General features: G+C 37.6%; 1 protein-coding gene across 1 annotated transcript in view; it reads right to left on the minus strand.

The window, feature by feature from the left end:
- Window positions 1–19,037, minus strand: part of LOC146004524 (transient receptor potential cation channel subfamily A member 1-like) — a 28,918-nt gene that overhangs the window by 3,620 nt on the left and 6,261 nt on the right. The window contains exons 2-3 of the mRNA XM_083143405.1: window positions 2,116–2,756; window positions 827–993 (exon numbers count right to left, since the gene is read on the minus strand). Of these exons, the coding sequence (XP_082999531.1) occupies window positions 827–993; window positions 2,116–2,682 (734 nt within the window). The 5' untranslated portion in view covers window positions 2,683–2,756. The remainder of the gene's footprint in view (window positions 1–826; window positions 994–2,115; window positions 2,757–19,037) is intronic.

Raw genomic sequence — 19,037 nt, forward strand, 5'->3', positions numbered from 1 at the left:
GCATGGTGTCGTTCATAAATATACACCTGCGACCCTATCGGCTATCATATTGTGAAATACGTGTGTACATAATGCAATCCTATTCCATAATGTAGATGTACAGAAAGTTTCATTGAAATTGCTTAAATATTAAAAACCTACAGCAAATTGTCACCCTGTATATTAAGCTTATACTTGACAAATTTAATCGAAAGAGTGTGCTTAATATTTGTCTAGATTAGTGCTCATTGTCGCTTACTGCGTTTAAATGTAAACCAAATACATGAGCAGTTTCAGGTCAGAAATGAATAATCTTTTATTTGTGCGATTTAGTATTTTTTTATATGTGTTTGAAGTGTTTGTTATTGATATATTTAGTAGGAATAACTATATCTGTCATAATAGTGTTGTATTATTTTAATTGATCTGCAAGTTTTACGGATTAAGTGATAGACCAGCCACAGGCTAAACTTTGACCATGAGTAAAGAATTTCTAATGTAGTACTACAGAGGGACTGTACTACCCTTCTTTCATTTGCTGTTATTACAGGCAAAAGACACAACTATTTTTGTTATTTAGGCAAAGAAGTAAATATCGCTAATATAACTTTTTTTAAATGATCTTGCTAAAGTACCTTGTGCACAATTTTAAAAAAAAAACAAAAAAAACGGAATAACAGACCATCAATTCCTACGCTTGAGGCAGCAACGTAAACATGGCTGTCAAGCCTATTTTAGTTTAGAAGTAAGTAGCGGAACAGTTGGAGTTAGCACTTAGTACTTCTAGAAAGGTGTTCTAGCAGAAAATCTAGATCTATGGGTGAACGGAGTTAAATGTGCTACTCACCGTTCCATTTCCGCTGCACTCTCCAGAGCTATCCATCCTGCACGAAGCAAGGCCGTTCCGTCTTTGATGTTTGCTCCTTCATTCACCAACCGCGCCACGGAAACCAAGTGATTCTGTTCCGCCGCAATGTGCAAGGCCGTATCTCCAACAATTGGTTTGGGTAACAACTGCAAGCAGAGAAACACGTATTGACATTTTAGTTTGCTAGAGTTCAGTACAATATTGTATTCTTAGAGAAAAAGGATGTTTGAGTTTGTTGAAATACATGTGAGGTCAGAGAAAGATCATTTGAGAAGCAAGTTAGGCCCTGAGAACAGACCTTAACGATTTGATCATCAATTTTTCTTTATTGAATAAGTTATTAAGTTTTGATTATGGCAACCAAATATTGCAGTACATGTCCACTCAACATTACACGGAGGCTAGTTCAAAAGTATGATTAAATCTTAATTCTGTTCACATTTCACTTTGCGTTCCACATACAGTTTTGCAAAAGATTTCTTAAGAGAGAGTTTAAACCGCAATATAGCTAAACTAAGTTGTTTTTTAAAATTGTAAAACCGTAATTAGAATGCAATTACATTTGATCAAATTTCTACGTGCGGTAGAGATTTTATCAATTAATCCTTTCCAAAGTCTATTGTGTAACCACACAAAGGGGAAAATGTACAGTGGAATACACACGTATTGCTCGGTAAATAGTTCGTAACTATTTTCAATGTTCTTTTTACGTATGGTGGTGCAGGAGTTGTCAGCTGTTTGTGTATTGTTTGAATTCTTGAAACTCACTGCGTGAAACTAAACATTGTTGTGGTCAATTTGCTTGGTAATAGTTATGCTCGCTTGATTAATTGATTTGGTATATTTTATTGATGGAATTGTTTGATCGATTTGCTTTACTTCGCATTTCTGCCACTCGTGGCTAATCGTGAAGATGAGGATGAGTGATGCCATGATGAAGTTGAAGAAACAATCACAAAGAACATTCACACCGGGATTTGAGCCCAGAACTCCTGAGGTCGTCGCGCGATATGCTAACCACTCCGCAACGGAGGTCGGCTGGTTTATTTTACTTTGCTTTTCTTGGTAATACTTATGCATCCCACTCTACTTATAGAGGATGTTCCCCAGGAAAACAAATGGGTAGGATATTTTACATCTAGAGGGAAAAGAAGAAATACTGGGGTATCCACCCCGAATTACAAAAACAGGCGAGTCCATAAGAAATTACAGGACTCGATCGACAAAAGAGTTCTTAAAACTATGGTTTATTGAAACACTATACTCACGTGATTGTAGTCATTGATGAGCCTCATTTGTCTCATAAAGTCAGGATTTTCGAACACAAGTTCCTCCTCCAAGTCTTCAAACATTACTGCTTCCAGGGAAACCTCTTCGTGCACTTGAGTGTTCATATCAGCCCCCGAATCCAGAAGGAGCTTCAAAGTACAACCTTTCCCGGCCGCAGCTGCGTGGAAGAGAGCCGTCCTGCCGATAATGTCTCTCGCGTTCACCTTTGCGCCGTGACATAGCAAAACGTCCACTTCCAGCGATGTACCGAAGAATGCCGCAACGTGCAACGGGGTGACGCCATACGTCCCGCAGTGTGCGTTCACCAATGCTCCATTACCTAGAAAATATTCCATTTTTTCCCTCTCACTCTTCCTGGTGGCTTTCATGAGATCTAGAGTGTGCTGAATTATAGGCATCCTCACAAATCCATGTATCATACTGCATTCTGAGTGATCCTGTGATATCCTATCTTCCTTGTCGGTTTCATAGACTACTGAATATTTAGTGGTGGAATGATTCATTCCAAAATGTTTCGGTTGAGCTGTTTGCTTCTTCTTGTCCATTGTTCGTTCTACTTGACGATGAAATCCACTGGGCAAATGGTCATCGACTTATAAGACACTTCGTATACGAGAGCCTGAAAGAAGATCAAACATTAGTAAAATAATGTAGGATCTCCTCAATACAAAAATAATTAATGTACAACATACATATTAATAGGTTTATGCTTACAACAATTTACTCATTTTATCAGATATATACACACGTCTATGGAACTTTATGTTAATCAATCCATTATAAAAAATTGATATTGAATTTCGGTAAGATATTATCATAGAATAGTTATAAACTACAATATATTACTCTTATCGATTATGCCTTTCAAAAATGTATTTTATCAAGATTCATTCTGAATATTATTTATGTTCAATATTACTCTGTACATAAGATTTACAATCATGTGCAATACTTTAAAGTGTTTGTAACCGTTAATCTTTCCTTTGAATATTTCCAAAGTTTAACATGTTCTATGGAATGATTGTGCATTAACTCCCCAGAGACCCAGTCCATCAATTTTAGAGTTGGATCATATATGTTTGCAATGCGAACATATGGACCTATATATAATTCACAATATTTTTTAATTGTCTTATTCAACAAACTGCCTGAAGCATGATTCCTAAGAAATACTAAGTCTACTAAAAGTACTTCAGATCATTTTTTTCAAATCATTCAGCTTCTTCAAACGCTTGTTCCTTAATTTGAAGCTTCGTAGATTAGCCATCAATATCTTAGAATCCCATGTGACGTCAGACAAGTTAATCCCTGAACTACAGCGCCTTGAAAATGGCACGGTTCTGCGCTCTCTGGCTGGTTCCACTGGAAAATGATCCGCTAGAGGCGCTGGTGTTGGACCCGGTGCTTCGTATTCGTCTGCTTATAATGGAAGTAAATGGAGTTTTCGCTGCAACGTCTGATTCTTTTACATGAAGCATTTCTATGAATGTGATAATTCCTATGATATTTGGTACAGTGGTCGTGAATATATTAACGAACATTCTAGACAGTCGACCACGTCCTGTTATCGTCATACTTTCGTTAATAATACGGGAGAAAAATACGCGTGGAATGCTCTTGGCAACTACATTTTTGTGTATGAATTAGGTTCATTATTATTATTATTATCATCATCATTTCTTTTAAAGATATACACACTGAAGCATTTGTATTTTTGATATTTACTGTCTCTTTTCTTCCGATTTAAACTAATCGCGGCGATGATGATAATGATGATTCCATGAAACGACAAGGGGAATCCCACAAAACTTTCTTAGTGTCATCGACATGAGTGTAAGGAAACTTTCAAACCAATGGGACAAGCGACACGGGATGTTCACACTGTCACACTAGTGACACACACTTCCAGACTGTAAAATAGCATTCATTGCACATGAGGGTCCAAACAGCAAACGACACGTTCATATGTCGTATTCGCATGCTACTTGTTTTTTCGGTCGGAAAGAAGGGTGCTCAGCCCGAAGCGACGCGCTACAGGGGGAGATCCCAACTAAGTGACAAGCGACAGCCCAGAAGCGGCACTTCAGTCTATTAGCAAGCGTTTGTTGCTAATTGTGCGAACACCAGATCTAGGCAACACGATAAGCCACACGTGTCGCTTGTGTGTCGCTCAAACTGGGCCATTTCCTCAATAGCTTGCAACGTGTTACCGTGGTTTGTTGTTCGCGCATGCGCGATGCAATGAGTGTATTGCTTTAAGGATATTGCGCACCAAAGCGGCACGCGACACTTATCGCTTGAGGATTTCACCAACCGAACGCTGGCCTGTGCTGCCCGTCATGCCTTTACAATGTGAAATGTTGCTCTTGATTGGCTCGTTTCCAAGCAACATGTGTCGCGTCTCGCTTCGGTATGAAAGTTGCCTTGGACCGAAGGACCCGTGTCGCTTTGGTGTGAAATCGTCGTATCGTTTGTCGCGTGTCGCTTTGGTCTAAACTCTCCTTGAGGAAACGGTGCAGTCAGAGCTTGGCCCCTACGGTTCGAAAAACTGCATTCATTACAGACTGCTCGCTTTCAAGCGACACTTGTGGTTTGTCGCCTCGGTATGAAAAATATCTCTCAGGATACTACATATATTCTAATAACATAGAAAAATAAACTCTAATACACAGTCCAAGACCTGACGTCCGGAATCACATTGCGATGTTTCTTCTTGTGTTACGCACGCATGCTATTTATTTATTCATTTTATTTTAGTTTTCTTTCCAAATTAATGCCATTTCGTGACTGCAAATCACTCCACAAATATAACTGTTTCCATCAATTCACGTACCGCCTTTCAAGACAAACAAATCTACATAATATATTCCAAAAACTAACAAAGCCGCATTACTTTCATAAGAAAATTTGCACCGACACTGATCGCACTGCCATCTATGTTTCTCATCCGTCTCGGGAACCAGTTTCTTGGGTCGTTTTCCACACTACATTATTCAAGGCGCTGTACCTGAACTCTTCAAAAGTCATATATAAAAATGACAAATGTTGAGTAAACTTTGTCTTTCTGATGTATGAGGTACTATTTAGAGTACTAGGTATACCACCAATTATAGGCCAACCTCAAAAGCATTGGATAACCACGAGAGTTATCAAACAAATTACAGATGACATAATTTCAATTATATCCACCAATTTACCAGCAGTTTGTCCACTAACACATAAATATACTCTCCACTTACCTTCAGAGATGGAAATTCAACTTCCTTGTGCGAAAAACACTAAAGCTGAATTGTCTCCTAGCATTTGATTATCACCTAACATAGGTCGGTTTAATGGTGTCTGATCCAGGGACGTATGATTAACTTCAAAAGCATTGCCGGATAAACTATAGTCGGGAGGATTCAATTCTACAGAACTCACGTTGCCTCCTATTGGGTGGGTCTCGTTTCATTTCCCTGAAGATTACTTTTATTAGCTGAGGATTAATTCCTCCATTGCTTTTTGTGATGGCAATTCTGTGATATGTCAGTATCACTCTTACGAATTCTGGAAGGATCAACTGCAGAGGTTTCCTTTCCTGATGCAACAACAGAGACGGCTCTTAAAACACCTCTTCCATTTTTTCGTTTTTGACATCGAACCTAAGTCTTTCTTAATTGATGCTTCTTTCAGTGATTCAAAGCTTTCAATAGCACTAATGGCTTCATTGAATGAGGCAATGCCCATCATATCAAAATGTTCCCTTAACTTAAATGGTAACAGTGTAGCAACTGTGCCACCAAATGAGATTCTTCTGCAGATGGTTGAATAGATTTCAATTTCTTAAAAGTTTTAGAGAAGAATTACAACACAGTTTCATTATCATTTTTGCATTATGGCGTGTTAAGAATTTTAGTTAAGTAGGCACTTTGGCATCTTAAATTCTCATAGTGAGATACAAGGTTTTTTTTCGAAATTCTTGATAGAGGTCTGTCCCAAATTGTTTCTCTCACGGAACCATAATTTTGCACTATCCGTTATTAATTTCGGAATATATTCCATATTCCATATTCCATGTACCGATCTGCCTTTACGACCTACAATTGTAGCAATTCCTCGGCTTACTCAAGGAATTCTGTTGATGTACACTCAGTTTTAAGACAACTGAATTTAGGAAATTTCATTAATTCCTGCGGTTTAATGAAAGGAATGTTTGTAGTCATGGAACCTCTACGAAACTCATCATTTCCTTGTTTTTCAGATGTTCGTTCAGGTTTTATTCTGTGAGAATTTATATTTCCTAATGAAGCTTTTTCTTTGCTCCAGAAGTATTATGTTTAGATTGATTCAATTCCTCTTCAGGATCTGAGGTTTCGGGGGCTTTCTTCCTCTTCATTCTATTAGCGATCCTATTATAATCCCATTATATGAATTACAATATGATATTTCTGAATCTGACTCTTCCGAATTAGAGTACTTCTTCAACTTCGAATTCCTAAAAATTGAATTTTCATATTCATATTCTTTGACTAAAGGAACGTCTCTCGATGTTCTGTATGGCTTCTTCTTAAGGTCTGAAAACTGCCTATCTCATTTCGAAAGAGAAATATTAATTAAGATCCTTTACTGATCTTCCTAAAACTTCAAATGCGTACCTCGAATGGTGGAAAAATTCTTCTTCTTCATTCGAGTCCTTATCACTACTTAATCGTTCCATGTTTCTGCGTAATATTTCCATTTCCGAACCACTTTCATCCTTTTCACTTCATCTTGCCTTAAGATCCATCCCACGACTTTCATCATCAGATTCCTCCAATATCCTTCCCGGATGACAATTGCATTATTTTCCTCTCAACTTATCTTTCAATGCTAGTATTTCCTTACTACATGCATCTATTTGAGCCTGAGACTGAGATTCTTTAATATCTAAACGAATGTACAATTCTTTAACTTCTGCCTCCAGACGAGAAATCTGCACATAATGCTTCTTGTCCATACTTTCTGATCTGGTAACGCATTCTTTCTTTTCAGTATGCAAAATTTCAGAAGTTTCCCTTATGTCATTCCCGAATTCCTTAAACTTAAACTGTGATTAATCTCTTAGATTATTCAATTAACCTTTTAGTTCAATTATGCTTGTTTGTTGGCGAGAAAAACTTATTCTATCTTAACCTTCAGTTCTTCACTTATCTCTTCCTTATTTCGTGAACACACGTTTATAAATTCTTGGCGGTTGTGGTCCATTTTCTTCTCCAAAATTTCGTGACTCAACGAAACTTCTGGTTTAATTTCTTTCATGAAAGACATGATCATGTCCAATGGGACATCTGATTGTTCCTTCCCCATTTTAACTTAATATTCAGAAATCACAAAATTACATGAAATCTCAATAAGTTTAATCTATTCTCTCTAAAGTTGCGAGAAGAATAAGCTTAGATTGAGTCTCATAATTATCTTTAACGATTCCCAACAAGGTTGCTTCGAACTCTGCAAAAAGTTTAAGTCCAAAACGCTATCATTTCCAAAGCCAGCTACAACACCAATACCTGAAATCCAATCTTCCTTAAAAAATTGACGTTTTGCAGAGACCGTCGTGCGCAGTAGTAAATATCGCTCTCAGGCTTTATTTATAGTCACAACGCGAACAGAACATCAAAAACTGAAATGTGCCATGATATCAGACAACGAGCATAAACCCTTAACTCTAAAGATGCAAAGATTTTATTACAATAAAATTAATAAATATCCTAAAAGTTAGTTACTCTCAGAGCAATAGGTTTTATTTTGACATTATGACCAGTGCTCGAAAAATGTTCTTCAAAGCTAGGCGCCAACTCTGAAAATCAGGCGCCAGGAAACCACCTACTAGCAATTGTGCATACTACAGATTGTTTCAAAAGTCACGCAACCCAAACTTTGAAAAGTATATCATTAAAACGTAAGAGATATTTACACCTGGTTCTCTGCACTAAACTGATCATGTAAGCTATCACTGGGTTACTAAATTTATTTTAACATTTATCCAAATAAAAACAATTACATTATTTGAACAAAAAAAGACATTGTTAATTTGAAGAGAACATCTGCGAATTAATTTTCAACAATAAATACCAACTCTTAACAATTTGTGGGATCATTTGTTGGTGTTTGACTTGTCGTAAAACAGTTGTTTTGTGAGGTACAGCAGAAGCAGGGTATTTTTCTATGAAAACTTCTTGCAGCTGAGTGTAAGAATTAGTAGTAAAATACTCTTCAGCAAAGCATACACGCTGCTCCAATGTATACGCTATGCTGAATCAATTAAAAAAAAAAAAAACATGCACAGTAGCGGCGAAAGTGAGCGAAGAGAATTCAGGATAACCAGGGTCAGTCTAGTATTCTCTCAAGGGTTCAATTTCGACACAAAATCTTGATTTATGATTTTTCATGTAAATGTATGGCCAATACTTAGGCACATGTTGCATGCGTCTGTTGACAATATTTCGACTTGCTTGGGTCGCCATCTACGGAGATATGTCTCAAAAATGTCACTTTTTCACTCAAACCATAAATTCGTCAGTCAAAAATCCATCAAATATTGCACATAACCAATATTGGTCGTAAATGATAGATTGGCATGGTATCAGTCATCAGACATCTAATTATGACCCTTCGATAATTTCTTAGATATTTTTCTCACTCAAAAGTTCATTTCTGGAAAAATTTTAACCCTGCCTTCCGCCAGTTATTAATTTATCTAATTTTTTGTATGGCGTAAACTGATAAATTTATGCAATGCAAAATATCTCAATGGATAAGGCTTTATAATGCAGAAAACCCGGAGTAAATATCTCTTACGGTTTTCATGACATACATTTTCAAAGTTTGGGTTAGGCGACTTTTGAGACATTCTTTATAAGAAGCTGAGCATCACGGTATTCAAAACATCGCTAAATCATTTGAGAAAGCAGGAAATGGGGGACAAAGAGTAAGAAATTGTTACTGAATCTATGGAATGTTCACAACGTTGATAAAAAAATTGCTAACTTACGCTGTACTGCAAATCGAAATTAGAGTCTTCAAAATTTCGTACATAATACAGCAAAAAATCACAGTCGCCAGGCTGAAATTTTTAGTCACCATGGCAAACTGGCGACCAGGATTTTTCGAGCCCTAATTATGACCATGAATAATACGAGTAAAAGGAATCCAGCATAAGTAGATAACCTATATAATTGGTTATAAAATATGACTGTAGTGGTCTATATTGTAAATTTTAATATTTCAATACGTCATAATAATTTATTAAAATTGTATTTCTACTTTTAACATGAATGTTTTTGATATCAACTGAATAATACACAAGATTAGACAACCAAATCCAAGAATAAATTGTGCTTCTACATAATATTCCAAATTTATTTCAATATATTGTATAAATATACTAACCACTCTTTTGGGTAAGTGATACGAAATTGTCCAAGATTTGACACTTTATATCTTCGCTGATCACTATTGAAAATAATAATTATGAATAAACATTAAAAATGCTGACCAAGGCAAAATTTATTGTATATAAAAATATACACTAAATACGTAACGTTTCCACCCTCTACCAGAGTCTTCTTCAGACGAAGATTCACAATATAATTTATTATTTATATTTCCATCTATTTAAACTATCGCTTCGATTAGCCAAAAATTCACAGTTTTTTTTATCCAGTTTACTTTTTTCGATGGCGCAGTGGTAGCGTCCTTGCCTTGTAATCAAGGGGTCCCGGGTTCGATACCCGGTGGAGGCACATAGTGGTTCAGATCCCACTTTAAACTATAGGCCCAGTCCCGATTAGCCTTTCTGTGCACAAGTGGACTTAAAACAATAATTCAATCAATCAAGTTTACTTTTGGTTGTCACCCCTTTCTAAATTCATTATACACACATCTCGTATAAATATCTTATATTCATATTTTTGCTGTTTGTTTCAATTTCGTTAACTTTGCTTTTCAATTAATCTCTTTTTTTACTTCTAAACATTGGGTTAACTTCTCGCCTTATTCTATAGGGTGTTTCATTTACAACGCAACCTGGAGTTGGGATATAGTATAACTTTTGAACCGCAAGTGGTACACATATAATCCTTATACCAAATTGAAGCCTTGTTCATGCATATATTTTTAAATCGGAGAAGAATGATTGGATTTCATTAGTGTCCACGCAGTGTTGCCAGATGTATCGGGAAGTGTAAATATTTTTTTTTACAAAGCATAAAAAATGACACATAATACACAGGTACGGATATGCCGTCGGCAATTTTCAGTTTGGTTAGGTGGATTAGCTCGGCATCTATGGCCGTGAAAAAAAGAAATATTCATTTCTACCGATAGCCAATCGGATGAGGCGTCTTTAAGGGGGAACTAGGAAAATCATTGTTTTTAGAAATTAAGACTGAGCATTGGCAACACTGCTGGTGTTTCAGTGCCACAAAAGGTGTTTCGAAACTGTATACATCATGCAATTACTGAAAACAATGAAATGGAAACTTGGAAATTTTCATGGCAATAGTGATACACCTGGCAACCTGGCATCAGGAATTTATCACAATGAGCTATTCTCATTTTCGCATTGTTGCCAGGAGCATGTAAGTAAAACTATTTTCTTGAAAATTTCCAAGTTTCTTTTTTTCTTGTTTTCAGTAATTGCATGATGTATAGATCCACCAACCCATCTGAAACCCTGGCGTGGAAGCAGTGGCGCTAGTGTCGCTAGTTAAAGTTACGGGGAAGCCTGTAGTTCGCCTATTTTCCGAGGTTTCAGAAAGCTTGGTGGATCTATATACAGTTTCGAAACACACGTTTTGTGGCACTGAAACACCAGCAGTGTTGCCAATGCACAGTCTTAATTTCTGAAAACAACGTTTTCCTAGTTTCCCCTTAAAGACGCCTCATCCGATTGGCTATCTTTTTTCAATGCCAAAAAGCTTTAAACGTGTCCGTGGATTATCCACGCCTGTCGATTTATAACCGAGTAACCATGACTATTCTTCCTGGATTGAGTTCTCGTGCAGGTATTCCTAAACCACACACTACTCGGCTAGCTACACTTGCAGTCAACGTTGCTAAAGATCCAGGAAATTTAAATAAATTCCATTCCGGTCCAGGAGAGAAAATCAGCAAGCGTAAATGGGTTCTGGACCGTAAAGAACCTTTATCTGTAAAGTATTTCAATTCGGTACAGGAACCTATTTTCCGGATCAATCTCAATACGGTCCAGAAACCTTTTTTAATGAAACAATACGTAAATTAAACCGAATTTAAATTTTGCGAGAGAAAAGATTCCGGTCCTGTAACGGAACCCAATAAAACCCATTATATATATATATATATATATATATATATATATATATATATATATATAACCACGGTTATAATTGTTATTTTAAAATAATAACTATCATAAACTAACTAGCTGAATAACCGGCGTTGTCGGGTATTTATTTATCCCAATCTTCTATTAGACAGGAAAATAATGAATTCTAACTATAGTGTAAAATGAACTTGGAGTTGAACGGCATTGGGAGTGTCACTATTCATCTTAGCGACCACGTAAACTATTAATCCCACACTAATATCGGTCATTTTCGCAACACAAAGTCATATCAGCCTGGATATTAGACAACCTGAGAAACACTATCGTTGTGCGGGATTGCATAGAATCACGGATGTCTGTTTGTGCGGAATTCAATATCGGTCGTTTTGGATTAGTTTTACATGTCACCTCTTCCCACCTCACCCCTAGGGGTGCCAGGGGTGTCTTACCCCCAAAATATTATTTCCAGATTCCAAGTGATACGTGTACCAGGTTTGGTTGAAATTGCTCCAGGCGTTCGAGAGTTATGCCGGAACAAACAAACATATACACACACACACGCACCCACACACATACATTCATTTTTATATATAGAGAGATAAAATAAACCCATTTTATTCAAATTTATTATTATTCTTATAAAATGAAGACGCTTTGCTATGCCATCCAAAAGATGAGTGAATATCCAGCCAGCTGATTTCCATTATTTTTACAGTTCATGAAGATAGTGTATGAAATTCATACTTATTGTATTTTGTTATAAAGTTTTACACACCTCGTTCAAGAAAGGGATTTAACAGCTGTGGAGAAATTTTACTCATGAAGTTTATGTTGTGACTTCTCACATAACTATATTTTTTTTTTTTAATTTTTGAAATTATGGAACCATTTATTATTTGGATTAAGTGTAGAATATGAAAATAATAACGTGGTTTCTGGATTTTACACTTAATATTTTCAATGTAATGCAGTTTTTACTTTGGTTATTCTGTTCGAATGTTAACTAAATGAAAATTATCTCTACTATTACGACTGAAAATAACATTCTAGCCTTCTGTTTTTTTTTTGTTTTTTTTTAAATGAACGGTGCCAATTTTTCGGAGGGGGGAGCTTCATAAACCCGTTCTATCTCCCCTCCCGAAGTCCATGGGTGATACTACTGCTACAAGTGGCGACAGTGGCACCTCTGGAAATGTCAATCACTTCTCGAGCACTTACCACTACGGCGTAGAGTAGAGTAGGTCTGCTCGTGTTTTAAAAATTACGAGGGCTGTTCGGAAAGTTCTAAGAATCTGATATAAAGAAACACAATATCAGACTGATTCAAGTTTTATGTTTCAACATCGTAACCTCGTTGTTTAATCTGTAATGCGTATGGAATTTAAAGCAAATAAACAACAATAATACGTTCATTGTACAGTTGTTAAAAGTGCTGGAGCATGTACATTCAATTCGTACCCTGGTTTGCAACACTAAATTTTATCCTCATTGTAGCGATTGACCTATAAAGAGGTAGAAAGAGTAGATAAAATAACACAGCTATTTATCATCTCCAATGTGACAAAACTAATGTTTTCTGTTATCTATTAGAGGTGCAATCCTCGGTTCCACGTAGGACATTCTGGACTGCATTCTTGCAGGCTAACGAGGCTTTAGCGTCTAGACTCATAGCCTGTTTTGTGTCTTGTCCCTGTGTATGTGCGTTTGTTCTTTCATCAACTTGACAGATTCGCTTGCAAATCCGAATGCTTGCTCACTGCTTTCAAGCAATTTCCAATCGAACACATGCGATGGAACTTATCACCACTCATCTACATCTTTGCGATTAGCTCAAAATGGTAGAAAAGCGAATCGAAAAACAACCAATCAATCAACAATTCATTATATTTTAGTCAGATTTAAAGTTGCTTGCTTGATTGATTGATTTGGTTCATTTTTCTTCGTTTCTCCTCCATTGTTGCCTAATAGCAAAGATCGGGGTGAATGATGATTTGATGAAACTGATGAAGGACACTCACAAAAAAGAACATTCATGCACAGGCCTGGATTTGAGCCCGGGATTCCTGACGACGTAGCGCAATGTGCTAACCACTCCGCCACGAAGGCTGGCAAAAAAAGTTATTTGAATAATCCAACTTTTAAGCTTCAATCGTGTTCATGTAACTTGAATGGAGACAGTGCCGCATCTACAAATCTTGTGAAAACGTCGGCCCCCGAGTCCCTCGTTTCTATCCGGCCCTCTGGATTACTTCCTACCTTAATCACTAAATCTCTCCTTTCACCTCACCCTGGGTGCCAAGCGAGCAGATTATATTTGCGCCGGAATTACAAAAGGGGGGGTTTCACACAATCATTTATATTCTTATGTCCCTGGTTCGTTTACACATGTACAGAAAGTGAATATTCAACTTGTTAAATATTGACAGTACTGTAGTTCTTTGAATCATAACATTCTAGTAGGATATATTGGTTTATTATATGTAGTTATATATATATATACACATTTACATTGCGTTTCCATGTGTGTCTTGCATAGACCAAATTAACAAATCTCTAAATCAATATAATTGCGCACCTATGGCATAACCATCTGCACTTCCTTTACCGCAGAGTTAGCATAACTATCTCTGCGGGCCTATCCTCATCTTAAATGATATTACGTTCATTACAAATTCGTTTCCTTACGCCTTCACTCCTTCTTTTGGGCATAAATTATTCAATATGGAAATAACCACATATTCAAAACTTTTTCTAAATGGCGACTTGGGACAGCAACAGGGGCTGGCTTAACCAGATGCTACATTATTATATCCAGTTTAGCCACCATAAGTGGACTAAACTTGAGGAGACGTTCCTCTTTCGTCGATCAATGGGGAAAACTGATTTTTTGCTAAAGCACACTGGCCTTTTTTATAGCCGGGTAAACGTCCGTGGACGTGGACCCCGTAGCGTTGGAAAATTCCACTGCAACGGTCTTTTGAAAGACAGCTAGCTCCCCCAACCGGGGAGGTAAAAAGCAGGGGAATCTAACATCCAGCAAAGCACAATCTAATTAGCATATACACTTACATGCAATAATAACATAAAAGTACACTCATGGAAACATATTACTTAATCCTACATCTTGTAGCTGGCCAGCAATTAATTAACATATTACCAAAACCAGTAATGGTCAATCCGACCGTTACAATCTAAGCCCCCGCAAAATATTACCAAAGGCACCCTTCTACCTTCCTACCTTCATACACACACACACAGACACACACACAAACACATATGATCTCATGTTGACAAAGTCACATTCAAGGGTCTACAGGACGATTCAAAAGTTCCTTAAGACACCTGTAAAAATTTGGCTGGGTAAAATTTTTAAATGGGAAGGGGGTGATTGATGTGATGCCACTGTTTTCTCACACCTGGAAAATGATACATTTGTTATAATCCTGCAGTCATAACTTTTCCTGATTACAGACAGGTTGAAGAAACCTTCACCACTGCATTTCTTGTGAAATTCTAGTCTGACTGCCACGCTGGAAACCCGGAGTGGGTCGTCGGATTTTTTCTGCTTTCTCCCCGCCTAAATCGGCTCCAGACATAGGCGGAGTTCTGGAGGGGCCAGGGGGGCCTGCCCCCCAACTTAAAAGAGACTAAAAAAATAACACATGATTAAGTTCAATTACTGCAATTTTGTTATGAAGCCATATCGCAAATCTTGACATTTGGTATGATGCCATGTGCGGTAATTGCGCCGCAATAGCGGGTCTTAGACGATTTGATTGATGTGTACTTTTTGAAGAAAAAAAAACGTAAAATGACTTTGTGTTGAGTCAACAATTACTGCTGAGGCATCAAAAGAACTTTTCAATTTAATTTTTCTAAAATTTCTGAAGCTTACTATTGTACCGTAACTTTTTAAAAGTAATACGAGTATTGTATCAATAAAAACTTAATGAAATGCAAAATGCAATAATCGTACTGTTTTGCTTATTTTAAAACTGACAACCAATATACTAATTAATATTTGTTTACTTAAGCAAGGAAATTTAATGTTTTCAAATCTAAAAGGCCTAGAACTCAGTGTTTTTATGTTGTTGCTCTTTAATTTCCGGAGGAAGGTCTCCGGACCCCTTATAAGCTAGGGGATATTCAACAATCCTCAGGTATACATCATATGCTTCTCCCAGAGTCTGCCCCCCCAAAGCAAAAGCTCAAACTCCGCCCCTCAAATCAAATAGTACAAGATTGGTGGTAAAGGCGGCGGGAGCGTGGTGCTGATCACATCATGGCACGGTGCTATATGAAAGGGGAACTTTGACTTTACTCTTACATATATATATTGTATTCGGTTCTGTACCCTTGAGTAACTACGTTAATTTTTTACATACGTGTACCCTCTAGTATGTCAATGGCTGAGGGCCCCCTAAAAGTTTACTTGTCTCCACCACCCCCCCCCCCCCCGCACTGCGGGGGTTCGAGGCTTCTAGGTCCGGCACTGAATGGAGTAATTCATTGTGTTGACTGCTCCTTTTAAATTTTTCTTCAATCGTGTACAGACACTTAACAAAAGCTAACCTATCAGAAGATGCAAGAGGACAACATAATTATACCTAACTCTTCCAATACATGGTCTCCTTCCATAGCCTTCCTCCCTTATTACCTCTCGACTTTGAGTACCATCTCCTTGAAGATCACTGCAATTACTGAAGCAGTTCAGAACTGAACACGCGAACTCTGGCACAAAAGCAAACTCCACTGAAGAGTAATCGCCATCTTTGCAGAGATCTGCACCGGGCAATTTCAGCCGTTTTCAAGCTGGAAAAGTTGCACCTCGAGCACTCCGAAGAACAATAGGCTTGCAATTAAGAGCGCAGAGAAGAAAATATTAGCAATAAACATCTACTTAGTGCAATTTAAATGTCTCAATTAAGGCTTGCTCGGAGAGTTACACTTTTAACTCCAGAAAAAAACATATTTATCGCTTTTTTTCCCGGGCGTAAAACTTGCATATTATAACAGCTCATCCACGACAGAGAAACATTTACTTTTACGTCAAAACAGAAGCACGGGGTACAGTATATACACTTCAAGATAAGCCAATCAATTAGTCTCGGTAAGAGATAGCAATTTCCAGTGCTGACGCCTGGCGTTATGTTTGAAAAGGGAAGCAGCGTAAACTTTAGCTTGTTAAATCCACGAGTTGAGCAGCTTTATACGGAAACGGGTTGCCTTCACACCAATGCACTCACACGATGCACTTGGTTGTAAAATAAATCGTACATAATTCATGTCTTCCGAGTTAGCTCGCACCATTTCAAAAAGGCGTGAAAATGACATATCACACCGTTTCGTTCACAATGATAATTGCAGAAACTAACGTGCCCCTTCTTTCGTACACAAATAAGACAATGCGTTTGCAGTATGTTCATGTCAAGAGGCTACTTACGATGTACATTTCATTCGTTAATTACACTCACTAGGATGTATTCAATTAGTGTTGCCAATCGCTTGCAATACATTATAGTACGTACAATGGCAGCGAAAACCAGAAAGAAAAGACGTTTTCACAAATCCGAATGCTTGCCCATTGCTTTCAAGCAATTTCCAAATCAAGAAATAAGATTGACTTCTCGTGCGCACATTTCGGATTCACTACAGCACACTTCTTGTAACCTTAAACTGTACAAGGGAACTTAAATAAGGGAATGATACCTCATTGTAGAACCAAACTAAACCAGACGTAACGCAGCAGATCTTCGGAGAGCTATATAAACTGTGAAAGACAACGGTGACCTATATTTGAAAGGCCCCGGCCCTAGGAATTTTGCAGCCCCGTGCAATTTTACTTCTTGCTGTCTCCCCCCAAAATATGTCCTAAGAAAACGTAATGTATGAACAACTAAGTTTGTTATCCGTGGCAATTTCACATAGTATAACCATTTTTTAACATAATAAAATGAAAGAATACATAATGTGAGAAGATGAGTTATTCATAAATTAGAAAGTAATATATAGAATAATAAAGTATCTTTTGCATTTACTCACCATAGTTTCTGCTGACGTGCAGAACTCTCAGCTCTTCTGTTTTGTTTCACTATTTCTTCATGACTATTTATACTGTACATAATTATGCACATTTTGCAGAACGTTTTACATGAAGCAACATATCTTCATTTCATCACTATTTACAATAAACTATGCATGTACAATTATGTACGCCTCGTTAACCATGATTTCTTCATGATTACACTATTCACTTTGTACCATTTCCCCCCTTAAATTGGAAAGATTACAAATGAACTTTTCTAGCTTTTCTATTTTCAAAGTCGGGAATAACAGAACCATAGTCTAATTTTTTACCAACTTTATGTTCAATTGAGATCATGGCAAGTCCTTCTAACCGCGATTCGCCCATTGTGGAACGTAAATAATTTTTAATAAGCTTCATTTTCGAAAAACTACGTTCACCACTTACAACTGTTACCGGCAGAGTAAGAAGTATTCTCAAAGCTACGGCTACATTTGGAGCGAAACCATTCTCGCAAATCTAGAGCAACAAATAAAATAATTTTGAATCTCTTACGACGACTTGACAAACCAATTGTTTTAATGACAGCACAAATACACAAGTCTCTCAATACATTGTCACACTCAAACGCGCGCACTTTCTCACACATGACATACACTAACTGCACTATCGTTACACCGTCAAGATCGTAAATGAGGTGCAAACAGCAACGACAAAAACAGCGGATATTCGTACTTACTATTGCGTCTTGCGAGATTCGGCAATACCTATCATTACCACCTTTCGCGATCAACACGTCAAAGAACAATGAAGCTCTATTTACGACTACCGGATGCGACACGTCAGTTTAACTCAAACCTCGATAACAGAGGGCGGGGACGGAGGACCAGGGACTGCGAACCGAATTTGAACTCGAACTGAAACATGCTCCAGTTCGACTTATAGTTCGCACTCGAACCTGAACTGAAATGTTTCGCTATATTCCGGTGCACCATAACCCTCCGTGTACTTTCAGTTTCAGTTCAGTTCCGGAATGAAACCTCATTGTGAACACTTTTGGTTCGCACCCGAACCTGAACTGAAATGTTTCGCTATATTCCGGTGCACCATAACCCTCCGTGTACTTTCAGTTTCAGTTCAGTTCCGGAATGAAACCTCACTGTGAACACTTTCGGTTCGCACCCGAACCTGAACTGAAATGTTTCGCTACATTCTGGTGCACCATAACCCTCCGTGTACTTTCAGTTTCAGTTCAGTTCCGGAATGAAACTTCATTGTGAACACTTTTGGTTCGCACCCGAACCTGAACTGAAATGTTTCGCTACATTGTGGTGCACCATAACCCTCCGTGTACTTTCAGTTTCAGTTCAGTTCCGGAATGAAACTTCATTGTGAACACTTTCGGTTCGCACCCGAACCTGAACTGAAATGTTTCGCTACATTCTGGTGCACCATAACCCTCCTTGTACTTTCAGTTTAAGTTTTGTTTCGGAATAAAACTTCGTAGTGAACAATTTGGTATTTTGGGGGCTGCCAGATCCGAATGTTTG

The sequence above is a fragment of the Lepisma saccharinum genome, chromosome 21 (assembly GCF_977018435.1).
Source record: "Lepisma saccharinum chromosome 21, izLepSacc3.1, whole genome shotgun sequence".
Taxonomy (NCBI): Eukaryota; Metazoa; Arthropoda; class Insecta; order Zygentoma; family Lepismatidae; genus Lepisma; species Lepisma saccharinum.